Source organism: Stegostoma tigrinum, chromosome 39 (assembly GCF_030684315.1).
Source record: "Stegostoma tigrinum isolate sSteTig4 chromosome 39, sSteTig4.hap1, whole genome shotgun sequence".
NCBI classification, from domain to species: domain Eukaryota; kingdom Metazoa; phylum Chordata; class Chondrichthyes; order Orectolobiformes; family Stegostomatidae; genus Stegostoma; species Stegostoma tigrinum.
This window is the reverse complement of record NC_081392.1, coordinates 12,562,420-12,579,779: the sequence shown is the minus strand read 5'-3', so window position 1 is coordinate 12,579,779 and position 17,360 is coordinate 12,562,420. Positions and strand designations below refer to the sequence as shown.

At 48.6% G+C, this 17,360-nt stretch overlaps 1 protein-coding gene across 2 annotated transcripts in view; it reads left to right on the top strand.

Annotated features, from left to right (window-relative positions):
- LOC125447707 (G-protein coupled receptor 4) overlaps positions 1-13,328 on the top strand; it is a 97,402-nt gene extending 84,074 nt beyond the window's left edge. For both annotated transcript variants that reach the window (XM_048522327.2, XM_048522325.2), the window contains exon 2: positions 11,003-13,328. In XM_048522327.2, the coding sequence (XP_048378284.1) occupies positions 11,404-12,465 (1,062 nt within the window). In that variant the 5' untranslated portion in view covers positions 11,003-11,403 and the 3' untranslated portion in view covers positions 12,466-13,328. The remainder of the gene's footprint in view (positions 1-11,002) is intronic.
- The last annotated feature ends 4,032 nt before the right edge of the window (positions 13,329-17,360 follow it).

Below are 17,360 nucleotides of genomic sequence, written 5' to 3'. Positions count from 1 at the left end.
CCTATCCAAATATTATTTTGGTTTTTATCTTAACCAGGAACAACAGTGCTGGATCGCGCAGTTTACTCTGACAGGGTAAGGTCGAGCAGATTGAAATTATCCTCACAATGCTTAACAGAAATGTTGACGCTGTTTCTCACTCTACACAGATGCTGCTAAACTTGCAGATTTTCTCCGACATTTTCAGTCTGTGACATTTCAGGTCTCAATGCAGAGCTGAAATCCTGCTTAGCTCCCTAATTCGATAAGCATTTCCTATTTTTAAGATCCGTTTTGGGGCTGTTGCTAAGGGAGAGCTCTAAGCCTAATTCTCATGCTTTTCTTTAAAATACTTTGCATTCAGCTACAAACATAAACTGAACCTCAGTGTAAGATCTCATTGTCAGGGACTGTATCCCTGATAGAGCAGCTCGAATGCGTACCCCTAGTGTCACTCGGGCCCTCTGGCTCGGAACTGTGTATGGGTGATGTTTAAACTTACAGCCTTTTGAGGAAGGGATCTAAATGAAAAATATAAAGAACTGCAGATGCTGGAGATCTGCAACAAAACCAGAAAGTGCTGGAGAAGCTCAGCAGGCCTGGCAGCGTCTGCAGAGAGAGAGAGAGAGCAGAGTTGATGTTTCAGGCCGAGGGACTCTCTCTCAGAAGTCTTGGACCCAAACTGTTAACTCTGCTCTTTCTCTCACCGCAAGCACTGCCAGACCTGCTGAGTTTCTCCAGCAATTTCTGTTTTCGTGTGGAGAGAATGCCTCTCATTCACCACAGTCTCACAGGCCCAGTGCTGGCAAACAAAGAATTGTTTCCCACGCTTTCCAACATGAACTCAACTTTTAATCTGTTTGGACAACGATTTAACCCATTCACTCAAAAAAATTTATCAAAGCTCTTAGAACCCTGACAGTGCAGGGAGAGGCAATTCAGCCCATTGAGTCTGCACCAACCCTCCAAAGAATATCCAAACCAGACCCATCCCTGTAACCCCAGATGGGGTTTTTAAACCATGGCTAACTCACACATGCCCACACACTACGGGCAATTTAGCACGGCCAATTCACCCTAATCTGCACATCCCTGAACACTGCAGGGTAATTTAGCACGGCCAATTCACCCTAATCTGCACATCTTTGGACTGTGGGAGGAAACCGGAGCACCCGGAGGAAACCCACGCAGACACGGGGAGAATGTGCAAACTCATCGCAGACAGTTTCCCGAGGCTGGAATTGAACCCGGGTCCCATGTGCTGTGAGGCTGCAGCGCTAACCACTGAGCCACCGCGACCCCCCTATGATTCTAAAAATTTAAACTCAGCAGAGCTGGTAAGATTGCCTGACATCTCCTTGTGAAATAGTCAGGGGAGGGGGAATGGTGTCATAGAACCTTTACAGTGTGGAAGCAGGCCATTCAGTCCATCAAGTCCACACTAGCCCTTCAAAGGGTATCCTTCCCAGCCTGCTATCCCTATATTTTCCACAGCTATCCCCACCCAAATCTGCATATCCCTGGGCACTATGGGTAATTTAGCATGGCCAATCCACACTAACCTGCGCATCCCTGGGCACTATGGGTAATTTAGCACGGCCAATCCACCCTAACCTGCACATCCCTGGGCACTATGGGTAATTTAGCACGGACAATCCACCCTAACCTGCGCATCCCTGGGCACTATGGGTAATTTAGCATGGCCAATCAACCCTAACCTGCACATCCCTGGGCACTATGGGTAATTTAGCACGGCCAATCCACCCTAACCTGTACATCCCTGAGCACTATGGGTAATTTAGCATGGCCAATCCACCCTAACCTGCACATCCCTGGGCACTATGGGTAATTTAGCACGGACAATCCACCCTAACCTGCGCATCCCTGGGCACTATGGGATAATTTAGCACGGCCAATCCACCCTAACCTGCGCATCCCTGGGCACTATGGGTAATTTAGCACAACCAATCCACCCTAACCTGTACATCCCTGGGCACTATGGGATAATTTAGCATGGCCAATCCACCCTAACCTGTACATCCCTGGGCACTATGGGTAATTTAGCATGGCCAATCCACCCTAACCTGCACATCCCTGGGCACTATGGGTAATTTAGCACGGCCAGTCCACCCTAACCTGCACATCTTTGGACTGCGGGAGGAAACTGGAGCACCCAGAGGAGACCCACGCAGACACAGGGAGAATGTGCAAACTCCACACAGACAGTTGCCCGAGGGTGGGATCAAGCTGTGCAGCAGCAGAGCTAACCACTGAGCCACTGTGCTGCCCTGGGGCTTAAATGGCACAGAAACCAGGATCACTGCAGGAGACAGCTCTGAAGAAAGTCTGATTGGAGAGGGAGGCTATACCTGCGAGAGGATCTGAATCGAGTGTGATTTGTGTTTGACCCATGCCAAGCATGAGAAGGTTGTGCAGGCCAGAGCCAGCAAACACTCGTGAATAATAGAATTTGCTTCAGTGAGAGCAGCTGTGTGATGAATGGATGTGAATGCACTGCTCTGGTTCCTGTGTCCAGCCCCAAAAATATTATGTTTGTACTGCACCTTGGGTCTAGTGAGAGCACCTACTGGCACAGTCAGTGATCCAGAAATCGAGGTAATGTCTTGGGGAAGTTGAGTTCGAAACCCACCATTATCAGATGAAACTATTTGACTTCACTCTCAGTTATTAAAAAAAAGTAACATTGAAACCATTGTTATAAAGTCCCATCGGGATATCTAGGGGAAGTGACCTACCTGGTCTGGCCTACATGTGACTCCAGACCCATACCACTACGGTTGGGTCCTAACTGTCCTCTGAAACACATGTATCAAGGGGACAGGCTATTAAATGGTAGCCCTGCCTGTGACACCATTTTGGATTCTTGAGGGGGTAAATGCTGTGAGGCTATTTGCCCTCGCGGGAGGGTCCAGGACCAGAGGGCGTAGCCTCAGATTTAAGGATGGTGAATTAAGAGAGCAATGGGGGCAGAATGGAAAACAGACCCTTTGGACCAACCAGTCCATGCCGACCATAATCCCAAACTAAACTAGTCCCACCTGCCTGCTCCCTCCAAACTTTCCTATTCATGTCCTTACCCAAATGTCTTTTAAATGTTGTAACTGTGCCCACATCCACCACTTCCTCTGGAAGTTCATTCCACACACGGACCACTGTCTATGGAAAAAAAATTATCCCTTTTTAAATCTGTCTCTTCTCACCTTTAAAATGTGTCCCCTAGGTTTGAACTCCCCCATACTAGGGAAAAAGATAATTCCCATCAACTCTATCTCTACCTCTCATTATTTTATAAACTTCAATCAGGTCACCTCTGAACCTCCTACAGTCTAGTGGAAAAAGTCCCAGCCTATCCAGCCTCTCCCTATAACTTCCATTCCCAGCAACATCCTGATAAATCTTTTCTGAACTCCCTCCAGCTTCATAATATCCTTCCTATAGCAGGGCGACCAGAACTGGACGCAGTGCTCCAGAAGAGTCCTGGACAACCTCAACATAACATCCCGACTGTTGAAGACTGAGATAGATTCTTGATCAAAAGGTTGGAGGGAAAGGCCGGGAAAGTGGGCGTGAGGACTGGCAGATCAGCCATGATCCTATTGAATGGTGCAGCAGCTTTGAAGGGCCGAATAGCCTAGTCCTGAATCTATTTCTTGTGGCACATATCCTGCAAGTAAATGAAAGTACCCTTCTTCACATCTCAAAGTGCTTTACAGGCAAAGAAACATAGCAACAGTCAGTAAGAGGCACCGCGCACAGCAAGATCCCACAGAGATGCAGCAGTAACCCAGGTAGTCTGCTTCATTTCCTCCCTCTTGCTGCTGATTGAGGGACAATTATTCATCCCACACCACCAAACCAAGTTTTGATTTAAGCCAAAATCAAATTCTAGCACCTACCATGTTGGCATTTCACCCTGGGCCTACTGAGAAGCACTGTGGGAAAAACAATTTTTTTTGCATGATGCAAGGCCAAAAATTTGGGGTCATTATAGTAAATCATCCATTAATACGCTCTAGAGTTAAAGAAAAACCTCCTACCCAGAGAGTGGTGAGAATGTGCAACTTGTTACCTCAGGGAATGATTGCGACCAATAGTGTGGATGTACATAAGGGAATGTGTTGAGGGGAGACTGTAACATACAGAGCACTCAAAAATTTAGCCCATCGATCTATTCTGACATTCAAAGTGGTCATGGCCCACCTTGGGGTTCAACTCTTTCCTATACCCTGAGAAACCAAGTATCTGTTAGTCTCAGCTTGATACCCTCGAGATTCGCAATCGCTCGAGTGAAGTAATTTCTCCTCCTCTTAGTCCCAAATTGTCTTATGGATGTTCCAGGTAACCCAACCATTTAGAAAGGTAATAGCAGGCTGAAATAGGATGGGAGGAGGTTCAAGAGGAGCATTGACACCAGAATGACCTGCTCCCATATAATTCATTGGACTTCATCACTCCAGAACCATCCGAACACACTCTGTTCAGTACAGCAACTCATAGGATCCCTACAGTGTGGGCCAGGGCCTTTGGCCCAACAAGTTGTCCCCAGACCCATTCCCCTAATCTACACATCCCTGAAATCTGTGGCTAATCCACTCTAACCTGCACAATTTCGGACTGTGGGAGGAAGCCCACACAGACATGGGGAGAATGTGCAAACTCCACACAGACAGTCGCCCGAGGGAGAATCGAACCTGGGTCACTGGTGCTGTGAGGCTGCAGTGCGAACCACTGAGACCCCGTGTCATCCTGTGGGAATTCAATGCAAAGCTGGAGGTGTAGTGGACAACGATGAAGGTTACATCAGAGTACAACAGGACCTGGATTAGATGGGCCAATGGGCCAAGGAGTGGCAGATGGAGTTTAATTTGGATAAATATGAGGTGTGGGATTTTGGAAAGGCAAATCAGGGCAGGACCTCTACACTTAATGGTAGGATTCTGGGAAGTGTTGCAGAACAAAGAGACCTTGGAGAGCAGATTCATAGCTCCTTGAAAGCAGAGTCACAGGTAGACAGGGTAGAGATGAAGTTGTTTGGCTCACTTGCCTTTATTTGGCAGTGCACTGATTATAGGAGTTGGGATGATTGTAGGAGTTGGGATCATTGTAGGAGTTGGGATATCATATTGCAGCTGCACAGCGCATTGTTTAGGCCACTTTTGGAATACAGCGTTTAATTCTAGTCTCCCTGCAACAGGAAAGACATTGCTAAACTTGAAAGGGTTCAGAAAAGATTTACAAGAATGTTGCCAGGGTCGAAGGGTTTGAGCTTCAGGGAGAGGCTGAATAGCCTGAGGCCGTTTTCCCTGCAGTATCTGAGGCTGAGGGGTGTCTTTCTAGAGGTTTATAAAATCATGAGGTGCATGGATAGGGTGAACAGCCAAGGTCCTTTCCCCAGGGTGGGGGAGTCCAAAACTAGAGGGGCATAGGTTTAAGGTGAGAGGGGAAAGATTTAAAAGGGACCTGAGGGGTAACTATTTCACACAGAGGGTGGTGTGTGTATGGAATGAGCTGCCAGAGGAAGTGGTGGGGGCTGGTACAGTTACAGCATTTAAAAGGCATGGGGATGGGGATATAGGTAGGAAGGGTTTGGAGCTTATGGGCCAAATACTGGCGAATGGGACCAGATTAATGTAGGATGTCTGGTTGGCATGGACGAGATGGACCGAAGGGTCTGTTTCTGTGCTGCACAGCTCTGTGACTGTAACCAGCATCTGTAGCATTTACCACTAGATCGAAGGCTAATGGAAACAGACCAGGGTCCTACAGAAACAAAAACAGAAACTGCTGGAAAAAGTCTGACAGCATCTATGAAGAAAATAAATTAGAGTTAACGTCTCGCATCCAGTGGCCCTTCCTCAGAACTGATTCCTAATTACAGTGGCCTTTGCTGTAAGCCTCATTGTGAGGGTCCTACAGAGACACCCTGGAGTGCGAGTGGGCGCAGGAGCAGTGTTGAGGCACTGGAATAAGTTTTAAAGCAGGTAGACAAGATCAGCAGCATTCTGCAGAGATATGCAGGCGCACAGTTCACGCACTGTCACGGGCAATTAGCGCACCAGAATGCAGAACCTGCTCCAACATAGCACAGGGCCCTGCGTTCTGTTCTAGCTACACTCGCATGTCCACGATGGTGGTTAGCCTCTACCAGGATGGGGGTCAGTGTAGAGTCAACAGTTGACTTTGTCAACATAGGGGCTCGTTGGCAATCAGTCTTCAGCAACAGCAAACCCATACATTTCACTCAACACCTGCGACGGTCAGCCTGCTGTGTGTCACATCATCTTCCCAGGGCTCTGCCAGGTCACCGGTACCAGGTAGATAGCTCAGTTGGCTGGATTGCTGGCTCACAATGCGCATGACACCAGTAGCATGCATTCAGTCCCCACCTCAAGCTCCAACCTTGTCCCCTCGCCTGAGGGGTGCTGACCCTCAGGTTAGACACCCGCAGTCACCTCCCTTTGCACATGAGAGAGTGGGGCTTTGTCCTTTCAATCAGGAAGGTGTCGGGGTCACCCACCAGCCTGTTTCAAAGAGTGGGACCAAGGTCTGGAAAGGACAGCAGAGACTTTGTCAAGTTAGAAGCCCAGCTGGCAGAATGGCTAGTTGGCACACCATGCCAAGTAGCTTGTTGACTGGGAAATCGTACTCTGAACGGTGCGAGTCAGTGCCAGATCTGAGCCAGACACTTTAATCATTAACACCTTCACCACTTGTGCTCTCATTTGTTAGATCAGCAGTCAGACCATTTCTAAAGCCCTGTGTGGCTTTAATTTCTATCATGTTTACAATGCCAGGCTAGACCACAATTCTACTCGAAACAATGTCTTTTCCAAGAGAGGCGATGGGTTCATGGTATTGCCAATGAATTGGTAATCCGAAAGCGCTTACCACGCTGGTTCAAATCCTGCTCCGGTAGCTCGTAGAGTTTAAATTCAGTTCATAAATTGGGTGGAATGCTCTTCAGGGGGTCTGTGTAGACTCAATGGGCCGAATGGCCTGCTTCCACACTGTAGGGATTCAATGAAATCTGGGCTATCAAGTTCGTCTCAGAAGTAGTGACCGCACATAGAGCCTTACACATGGAAACAGACCCTTTGGCCATGCTGAACACAATCCCAAAACTAAACTAGTCCCATTTCCCTGTGTTTGGCCCAGATCTTTCCTCTTCACCTACTTATCCAAATGTCTTTTAAACATTGCAACTGTGCCCACATCCACCACTTCCTCAGAGAGTTTAAAGCGTGTACAAACTACCCCCTGTGTAAAAAAAGAATTACCCCTCATGTCTTATTTAAATCTCTCTCCTCTCACCTTAAAAAAATACTCCCCTGGTCTTGAAATCCCCCACCCTAGTGAAGAGACACCTACCATTAACCTTATCTGTACCCGTCACGATTTTATAAACTCTATTGTTGCAAAATCCCATCTGATTCATCTGCTCCCCATTTTAGGGAAGAAAATCCACCAACACTATCTGGTCTTGCCTACACAGGCCTGTCGACTAGGTTTCCCCAAAGTAAGCGTCGAGATCCAGTCGGGATCATGAACTTCTGAAGTAGCATTGACGCTCACAGAGATCTGGCCAAGTTATAACAGCTCTGTCCCTGCTCTTTCAGCCCACCCATCCCAATCTCACGCAGGGACCATTTTCAATCCCAAATTAGGAGAGCCACAATGAGGGCGAGCATTTGGGAAACATTGCTCCGGACCCACAGCAATGTGGATAATTCTGACATTGCCCTGGCAAGCTACTCAGTGCAAGGGCTAAGAATGAAGATATTTTTAAAAGATGCAAGCAGCCCAAGAAACCCTTTACTGGAAAATGTTCTCTCCCCTGAGGAATCACTGTGTACATTTTTTTTCCATTTGTTCTTGGGAGGTGAGTATTTGTTGCTTTAATCATGCTTCAAACAATTATAGTTGAACCACTGCCAGTCCATATAGTAGATTCATAATAAGGAGTAGGCCATTCAGCCCTTCAAGGCTGTTCTGCCCTCAGTAGGATCGCAATGCATCATGTCCCCTTTCCTGCCCTTTTCCTTTAACCCTTTAGCCCCCGACCAATCAATAATCTCAGCCTTGGATATATGCAAGGCCTCTGGACAACACCCCCCCCCCCCCCCCCCGCCCCACCCCACAGCCTTCTGTGGCAAGGAGTTCCAAAGATCCTCAACCCTCCAAGAGAAGAAATTCTCCTTGTCTCAGTCTTAAATTGGTGCCCCTAAATTCCAACACTATGCCGTCTGGTCCTGGACTTCCACGGTGTTATTTGAGTTTTCTCGTTTATTGAAATTGAGCTCATTTCAGTAGTTAAGAGTTGCTGTGGGTCTGGAGTCATGTATAGGCCCAGACCAGGTAAAGGCAGCAGATTTCCTTCCCTAAAGGCCTTGGGTGAACTAGATTGTTTTTTTTATGACGATGGAGGATCATTTCAAGGTCCCCATCACTGAGATTTATTTCCAAGCCTGGATTGAATTTAGATTCCATCAGCCACCTGAGCGAGATTTGAACCCACATCGCATTTAGTATCTAGGGGAGGTGTTACTGCTTAGATTGTTAACCCGACAGCCCAGGCAACGCTCTGGAGGCTCACGGTCAAGCCCCACCATGGGCAGATGGTGGACTTTTTAGTTCAATTAAAATCTGGAATTAGGAATGTAATGATGACCATGATTCCATTGTAGATTGTCAGGGCAACAAAACCCATCTGGTTCACGAAATAAGAACTGCAGATGTTGCAAATCAGAAATTGCTGGAAAAGCCTGGCAGGTCTGGGGAAAGACATTAACTCTGATTTCTCTTCACAGATGCTGCCAGACCCACTGAGCGTTTCCATCCGGCTCACTTATGTCCTTTAGGGAAGGAAACTGCCATCCTTAGCTGATCTGGCCTACATGTGACTCCAGACCCACAGCAATGTGGTTGACCTTTCAACTGCCCAGTTAGGGAGGGGGCAATAAATGCTGGGCCTGGCCAGCGACACCCTCATCCCGCGAATGAATAAAAAAGGGGAAAATAAAATCGACATCTCTGCCTCCACCTAGTGAGCGAACATGGCACGCCTGTGATTTCGTGATTATTAATAGTGAATCTTTCATTCCGGACCTATTAAATAATTGAATTTAAATTCCCCGGGTACCACGGCAGGATTTGAACTCATTTCTCCAGAGCGTTAGCCCATGCATTGGTCCAGTTGAATTGCCGTTATGTGCGTGCATGCTAGAGAGGTCTATGAGGCTCCCTTCTCTAGTAAGTGCCCCTGTCGGCATCATGCCACCCCAGCCCCTGTTGCCCTCCATTTTGGATGTTAAGAGTGTCAAGCATTAGACACCCCCCACCTCCCCCAAACAAGTCACACTCCATCCTGACTTGAAAATACACTGAGGGAGAGCAAGAACTGCAGATGCTGGAGTCAGAGATAACACAGTGTGGAGCTGGAGGAGCACAGCAGGCCAGGCAGCATCAGAGGAGCGGGAAAGCTGACGTTTCAGGCCGGGACCCTTCTTCAGCAATGGGGGATGGGAGGGAGGGAAGGGAGCTCAGAAATAAACAGAGACGGGAGGGGTGGAGCTCGGGGGAGGTAGGTGAGATGGTGATCGGTGATCAGTGATAGGCAACGGCAGCGATTGGCCAGTGTGGTGGGAGAGAAGATGGACAGATTACTACCCGTTTTTGCTGAGTTAAAATGCTGCCCTAACCGCGGGCGTTCTGTTCTTGAGAGGACACTGCAATTGTTTGAGAAGAAGGCTCAGCAGACTCTCTTTGAGGGCAATAAGTGCTAACATTACCCCTAGGACCCAACCAGATTAACATGAGTCCTAAACCAGAACAAAAACACAACCTAGAAATATCACAGAAACTAACTTTCCTCAAGTAGAAACCAGTTCTCATGTGATTTTAGTCACTCACACTGTTATCTCAGCGTCAGATGGTTCATAGTTTTAGCCAAGGTGTTGGGGAGCTGGCAGGAAAGAGACAGCTGATAAGCCTCGATTGTGATTTATAGCAGAGCAGGCTCAAGGGGCTGAATGGTCAAATGCTGCTCCTCATAGAACCCCCACAATGAGGAAACAGGCCATTCAGCCCCTTGAGTCCACACTGACCTTCTGAAGGGCATCACACCCGGACTCAGCCCCCTATCATCTCCCTGTAACCCTACATTCCCCATGGTTAACCCACCTGCACATCCCTGGGCACTATGGGTAATTTAGCACGGCCAATCCAACCCAACCTGCACATCCCTGGGCACTCTGGGTAATTTAGCATGGCCAGTCCACCCTAACCTGCACATCTTTGGACTGTGGGAGGAAACCGGAGCACCCGGAGGAAACCCACGCAAACACAGGGAGAATGTGCAAACTCCACACAGACAGTCATCCGAGGGTGAGATCGAAGCCAGGTCCCTGACGCTGTGAGGCAGTAGTGCTATCCACTGAGCCACTGTGTTGCCCCAAATTCCTATTCCTTATTCCTTATATTTTTATCCTTGGGAAAAGTAAGGTGGGTATTCAAAAAAAAGCAATCAGAAAAAATAAAGGTTCCCTATTATCACTTGGCACCTGAAAAGTGCACTGGGCCTGGATTTAGGGCTGGGTGGTGACCTTGAAATCAGGCCGGTGTGCCCATTGCAGTCGAATAGCTGGACACACACAGCTCTAGTCTCAAACACTCTACGTTGAGAAATCAGCATTTGTGGCACAAGCTGCCAGAGGAGGTGGTGCAGACTGGTTCAATTACAACATTTAAAAGGCATCTGGATGGGGACATGAGTAGGAAGGGTTTACAGGGATATGGGCCAAATGGTGGCAAATGGGGCTGGAGTAATATGCGGTCAGCTTGGATCAATTGGATTGAAGGGCCCGTTTTTGTGCAGTACATCTCGACCACTCGCCACTGGAAGCAGGACTGGGGAGAAAAAAGCAAAGTCTCGCTGTTTCCTCACCAACAGAAGGTGCTACGTAAGAATCCCCACCAAAATAAACAACTCTCTTTTGTTTTCCAGGCATCGTTTTACTTGATGGGTCATCAGACTTGCAAATCCCCGAGTGTCCAGTAGATAGGTTCCCCGTCTCCGCTGCCTGACTACCATTGTGAAGAGCCAAAGGGAGAGAAGACACACACACACGAAGATAATAGCCCGCCCTCCATCGTCATAGACCGGACTTCATTGAGAGCAGTGGAGCACCCACCACTACCCCCCGCAAAAATAGTTCATGGAAACCGGCTGAGTTGACTAAGTTTTACTGTGGGTGAGGGGGGGCGGGGAGTGTGCCCGATTACCCCGGATTGTTGACTGAGCAGTGTGCGTCTTCAGGCGATGGGTGTGTCTGAGTTACACAGATTTGCGACAGTGACGGCCTGAGGATTCCCCACTCCCCCCCCCCCCCCCCAACCCCGAGGAAAATGTGCAACATCAGCGATGAGAGCTGCGACGTGGACTCGAGACTGGACAGCCTCTTCCCCCCGACTTTGTACATCTTTGTCATCGTCATCGGGCTGCCGACCAACTGCCTGGCACTGTGGGCGGCCTACCTGCAGGTCAAGCAGAAGAACGAGCTGGGCGTCTACCTACTCAACTTGTCCATCTCTGACCTCCTGTACATCGCCACCCTGCCGCCGTGGATTAACTATTTCCTCCATCAGGATAACTGGATCCTGGGGCCGGAATCCTGCAAGCTCTTCGGCTTCATCCTCTACACCAACATCTACATCAGCATCGCCTTCCTCAGCTGCATCTCGGTTGACCGCTACTTGGCCGTAGCCCACCCGCTGCGATTTGCCAAGATCCGTCGGATCAAGACAGCAGTCATCACCAGCCTGGTGGTCTGGACAATCGAGATTGGGGCCAACTGCGCCCCGCTCTTCCACAATGAACTCTTCGAAGACCGCTTCAACCACACGTTCTGCTTCGAAAAGTACCCCATGGAGAAGTGGGTGGCCCAGATGAACCTCTACCGTGTTTTCATCGGCTTCCTGTTCCCCTGGATCTTGATGCTCTTCTCCTACCAGGGCATCCTGAAGGCCATCAAGGGCAACTTGTCTACCGAGAAGGGGGAGAAGGTAAAGATTAAACGCCTGGCCCTAGGCCTCATCATTATCCTCCTGCTGTGCTTTGCACCATACCACATTATCCTCCTCCTGAGGAGTGTCATGTACTTGAGCAGGCCCTGGGACTGCAGCTTCGAGGAGAACATCTTCACGGCCTACCACGTCTCGCTGGCCCTGACCAGCCTCAACTGTGTGGCCGACCCCATCCTTTACTGCCTGGTGAACGAGGGCGCCCGGAGTGACATGACCAAGGGCCTGGCACCGATCCTGAAATTCTTCGCCAGCCCCAAGTCGACGGATATTGCACGCTCGGTCACCCTGGACACCCCCCTCTCCTCCAAAAAATCCCAATATTTCAACATTGAGTTGGTGGTACTACGTGATGACTGCATTCAAATGAAGACTTTGAGTATATGAAGAACGAAGGACTGGAATGAAGTCCAAGGATTAAACATTGATGAAGTATTGCTACCATCATAAATGTATTTTTATAACAGTCCGGTATGCGGCAATGATTTTTTTAAAGAGAGAAAACCTTATTTAAATCATTCTGAACTGCTGAGTAACCACCCTCCAACCCACCAGGCCTCATTTTCTCTTCTTCTGTTGTTGAGGTTTAGTTTGCCTCCTTCTCTCTTGCTGTACTTCCTGTGCACACTGGAGGGTGAGGAGTGCATAGGATTGGCCAAAATGGTTGCCACGCCGATCCCCCCAAGAGGTACCAACTATGGCTGAGTGGATCCCCAGAGCTTTCGCCTCAGGATCTCTCCATCCACCAATGGCCAAACAGCACCTCTATCGGGAGTAGGCAGCTGGCCATTGCTATGAGATTCTTGGCCACCCAGTTGGATGATGCTTGTCCATCAGGTGAGCTGCCTTTCTCCACCCCCACGGGAGATTCCTCCGCGGTCACTCCCAACAGCGACCCTCGGGATTAATTCCCAGAGTCTCCAGCTCAGGGGAGGATCAGCAACTGTGTTCCCTCTGTCGACAATCTGACGACCATTGCCATACCCTCCGTCTGGGCACGCTGTCGAAATGGAGGTGTGCAGTGGGAAAACTGTACCCCACCCCTAAAAATATGGGCAGCTCCCATACCCAGCCACGTCTGATTGTTAGCAAAACAGTTTAAACTTGCTGACATGTTTGGTCAAGGTGTCGGAATGGATTGAAGATCGGCCTTGCATAACTGTTCTTTGCTTTAATCTCTTTCACAGGATGTGTGCATCACTGGCTAGACCAGTGTTTTTTGCCCGTCCCTAATTGCCCCCCCCCCCCCCCCCCGAGAAGGTGGTGGTGAGCTGCTTTCTTGAACCGCCGCAGTCTATGTGCTGTAGGGGGCGCCCTTTGGGGGAGGGAATCCCAGGCTATTGGGCCAGCAACAGTGAAGGAACAGCAATATATGTCCAAGTCAGGGTGGTGAGGGGCTCGAAGGGGAACATGCAGGGGTTGGTGTTCCCATGTATCTGCTGCCCCTTGTCCTTCCAGATGGGAGAAGTCTTGGGTTCAGAAGGTGCTGTCTGAGGATCTTTGGTGAATTGCTGCAGGGCATCTTGTAGATGGTACACACTGCTGCGACTGAGCGTCGGTGGTGGGGGAGTGGGATGTTTGTGGATGCGGTGCAGGGGGCTGCTTTGCCCTGGATGGTGTCGAGCTTTTTGAGTTTTGTTGGGGCTACCCCCATCCAGGTGCCTTGCAGATGGTGGGACAGGCTTTGGGAGGGAGTTGAGGAGTGAGTTACTGGCTGCAGGATTCGAGCCTCTGACATGCTCTTGTAGCCATGGGATTTATCAGTTGGACCAGTTGGGTTTCCGGTCACTGTTAAGATGTTGACAGTGGGGGAATTCAGTAACAGTAGCACCACAGTTCAAAGCAATTCACCTGCCCAGCTGCATCTCAAACAGAACTCAATGTCAAACCTAGGAGATAACGGGAACTGCAGACGCTGGAGAACCTGAGATAACAAAGTGTGGGGCTGGATGGACACAGCAGGCCAAGCAGCATCTCAGGAGCACAAAAGCTGACGTTTCGGGCCAAGACCCTTCATCAGAAAAGGGTGTCTAGGCCCAAAACGTCAGCTTTTGTGCTCCTGAGATGCTGCTTGGCCTGCTATGTCCATCCAGCCCCACATTTTGTTATCTCTGTCAAACCTAGGAAGTTGTTTTATTTCTGGTTCACACTTACTAAGCAATGATTACACCAGGAGAGTTCTTTGCTCCCAGTGACCGGCCTGGGATGAGCTGAAACAATCTCTTCCCCAACATCCTTGCGTTACTATCAAGAGTTGATTCCTGCCCTTTCTTTTCGTGTCTGTAATCTTGGCTACTGAGGCCAACGCCAGCTCTTCTACCTTGGCACCACTTAAACACCACAAAATCAACACTGCACGTGGGATCCTCCAAGAACTCTGTGCACCCTCAGTGCTGGGACCTTGAGCATCCCTGTGCCATCAATACTGACCAATGCCATCAGCTACCAAGGCCTTAAATGTTGACATTACAACAAGAACTAACCACCTGTGGAGACAATGATAATGGGAACTGCAGATGCTGGAGAATCCAAGATAACAAAGTGTGGAGCTGGATGAACACAGCAGGCCAAAAAGCATCTCAGGAGCTCTCTAATGAAGGGTCTAGGCCTGAAACGTCAGCTTTTGAGCTCCTGAGATGCTGCTTGGCCTGCTGTGTTCATCCAGCTTCACACTTTATTACCTGTGGAGACAAAGATTGGTTTTTCAAGATGAAGGCACCATCTGTTGTTTTGTGTGGCACTACCCCCATGCTAAATATGATAGACTCAGTACAGGCCTGGCAGCTGAAGACTGGACACCACCAGAATTGTACTATAACACTATTTGCAACTTCGTGGCCTGGCATGTCCCCCACCCTGCCATCAGGCTAACCCCATTCCACAAGGAATGTACCAGGCAAACACAGGATGAAGCTACAACAGTATGCATGCTAAACAACAAAAGTAGCAGGCCATTGACTATCCCCATGGCCGACAGATCAGACCGAAGACCCAGTTGTGAATGGTGGTAGACAGTTAAATTCACTGGAGGAGGCAGATCGCCGATGATGGAGAGCCCCAGCACCTGAGGACAAAAGACTGAAGCATTTGCAACCTCCTGCAGCTCAGTGCCCAGTGCATGGTCCAAGGCCAGTGATCCCCAGCAGAACCAGATGCCAGTCTTCAGTTAATTCAATTCACTCCCCACTCTAGCAAGAAATGGTTGAACATACAGGATATGACGAAGATCGCAGGCCCTGATGAATATTCCAGCTGCTGTTCTGAACATCCAGATAATCTCTCTGCTTCTCTGGGAAACAAATGACTCTGAGATTTGCATTTGGGGAGGAAACACGTTTTGTCAGGTCCTCAGATGCCCAGAATCACCTAGCGATGTGGCGAATCAGAGCTCAGTTCTATGATGTTGATATCATTGTTCAACAGTTTCCAGCCTTGAGTGTTGGCTATAGAAAATATAAACAGAAGAAACCAACCCTTAAGCCAACCAATGAATGAACAGCTCTGACTATACAGCATCATGACTCAGTGGTTAGCACTGCAGCCTCACAGTGCCAGGGACCCGGGTTCAATCCCACCCTCTGGTGACTGTCTGTGTGGAGTTTGCACATTCTCCCCGTGTCTGCGTGGGTTTCCTCCAGGTGCTCCGGTTTCCTCCCACAGTCCAAAGATGTGCAGGCTAGGGTGGATTGGCCATGCTAAATTACCCATAGTGCCCGGGGATGTACAGCCTGAGTGGGGTAGCCATGGGAAATGTGGATTTATGGAATATGGGTGGATCTGAGTGGGATGCTCTTTGAGGGCTGGTACAGACTTGATGGGCCAAATGGCCTATTTCTTCACTGTCAGGATTCTACATCAACTTATTTACATGCCACCTTTCACAAAACCTCCAAAAACACTCATCAAACAACCACAATTGATTTTGTGGCTTGAGGAGACTAGGCCTGAGGATATGGGTGAGAGAGAAGGGAGGCAGTTCAACAATTCCAGCTAGACTCATCAGGGTGAAATTAGGGGACACTTACATGCACAATAGAGACATACAGATGTACAGCTCAGAAACAGACCCCTCAGCCCCAAAGCATCCATGCTGCTCCAAATATCTGAAATTAATCCAGCCCCACTTGCCAGCATTTGTCCCATATCCCTCTAAACCCTTCCTATTCATGTACCCATCCAGATGCCTTTTAAATGTTGTAACTGTACCGGCCTCCACCACTTCCTCTGGCAGCTCATTCCATACTCTTTGCAAGAAAACATTGTCCCTCAGATCCTTTTTAAATCTTAAACCCATGCCTTCTAGCTTTGGACTCCCAAAGACCTTGGCTATTCACCCTATCCATGCCTCTCATGTTTTCATAAACTCTATAAGGCCACCCCTCAGCCTCTCATGCTCTTGGGGAACAAAGCTTCAGACTATTCACCTCCTCCCTTTGGCTCAAACCCTCCAGCCCTGGCTATATCTGTGTAAACCGTTTCTGAATCCTTTCAAGTTTCTTTCTATCTTTCCTATAGGAGTGAGGCCAGAAGTGAAAGCTGTGCTCGAGCGTGGTAGAGATTAGTAACTCCCATGCAGATTTTCGTTGTGAGCAGGGATTTGGCACGGGCAGTGATTCCAAATTCTGTCTCGCTAAGTTTATTTTCTCCCTGATTGTCACTGGTGCTGAGGTGTGTTGGGGCGTCTTCTGAGCCCTAAACGAAGAAAGAATGCTCCAACCAAGTCAGAAAGAGTAATCTGCATTCACAGAGGTGTCATGCAGTGTGGCATTCTTGAGAATGTTGCAGAGCAGACAGCAACCACCACTTTAATTCAGTTTCAACAGAGACCTGAGTTCATTCATGAGTTTGTTCACCTGTAATTAATTGTAGCAGGAGACACAGTTCCTTTTTATAACGCCCATTCCATCCTTTACTCTAAAAACTGGCAAAGTTGAAAAAATGCTCCAGGAATTGTCACTCCAAGGATTGTTACTCACAGGACTGTTACCGTATAAGCTATTACTCCAGGGATCGTTCCTTTTCGAACGTTACACCAGGGAATGTTACTGTCTGAACTGTTACCCCAAGGATTGATCCTCAGGGATTGTTATTCCAGGCACTGTTAGTCCACAATGATTCCTCCAGCGATTGTTTCTCTGGGAATGTTACTCAGAATATGTCACCATCTGAACTGTTACTCCCTGATTCCATGGGATGTTATTGTCTGAACTGTTACTCCAGGAATCATGTTGCTGGGAATGTTACTCAGAAAATGTTACTGTCTGAACTGTTACTGCAAGGAT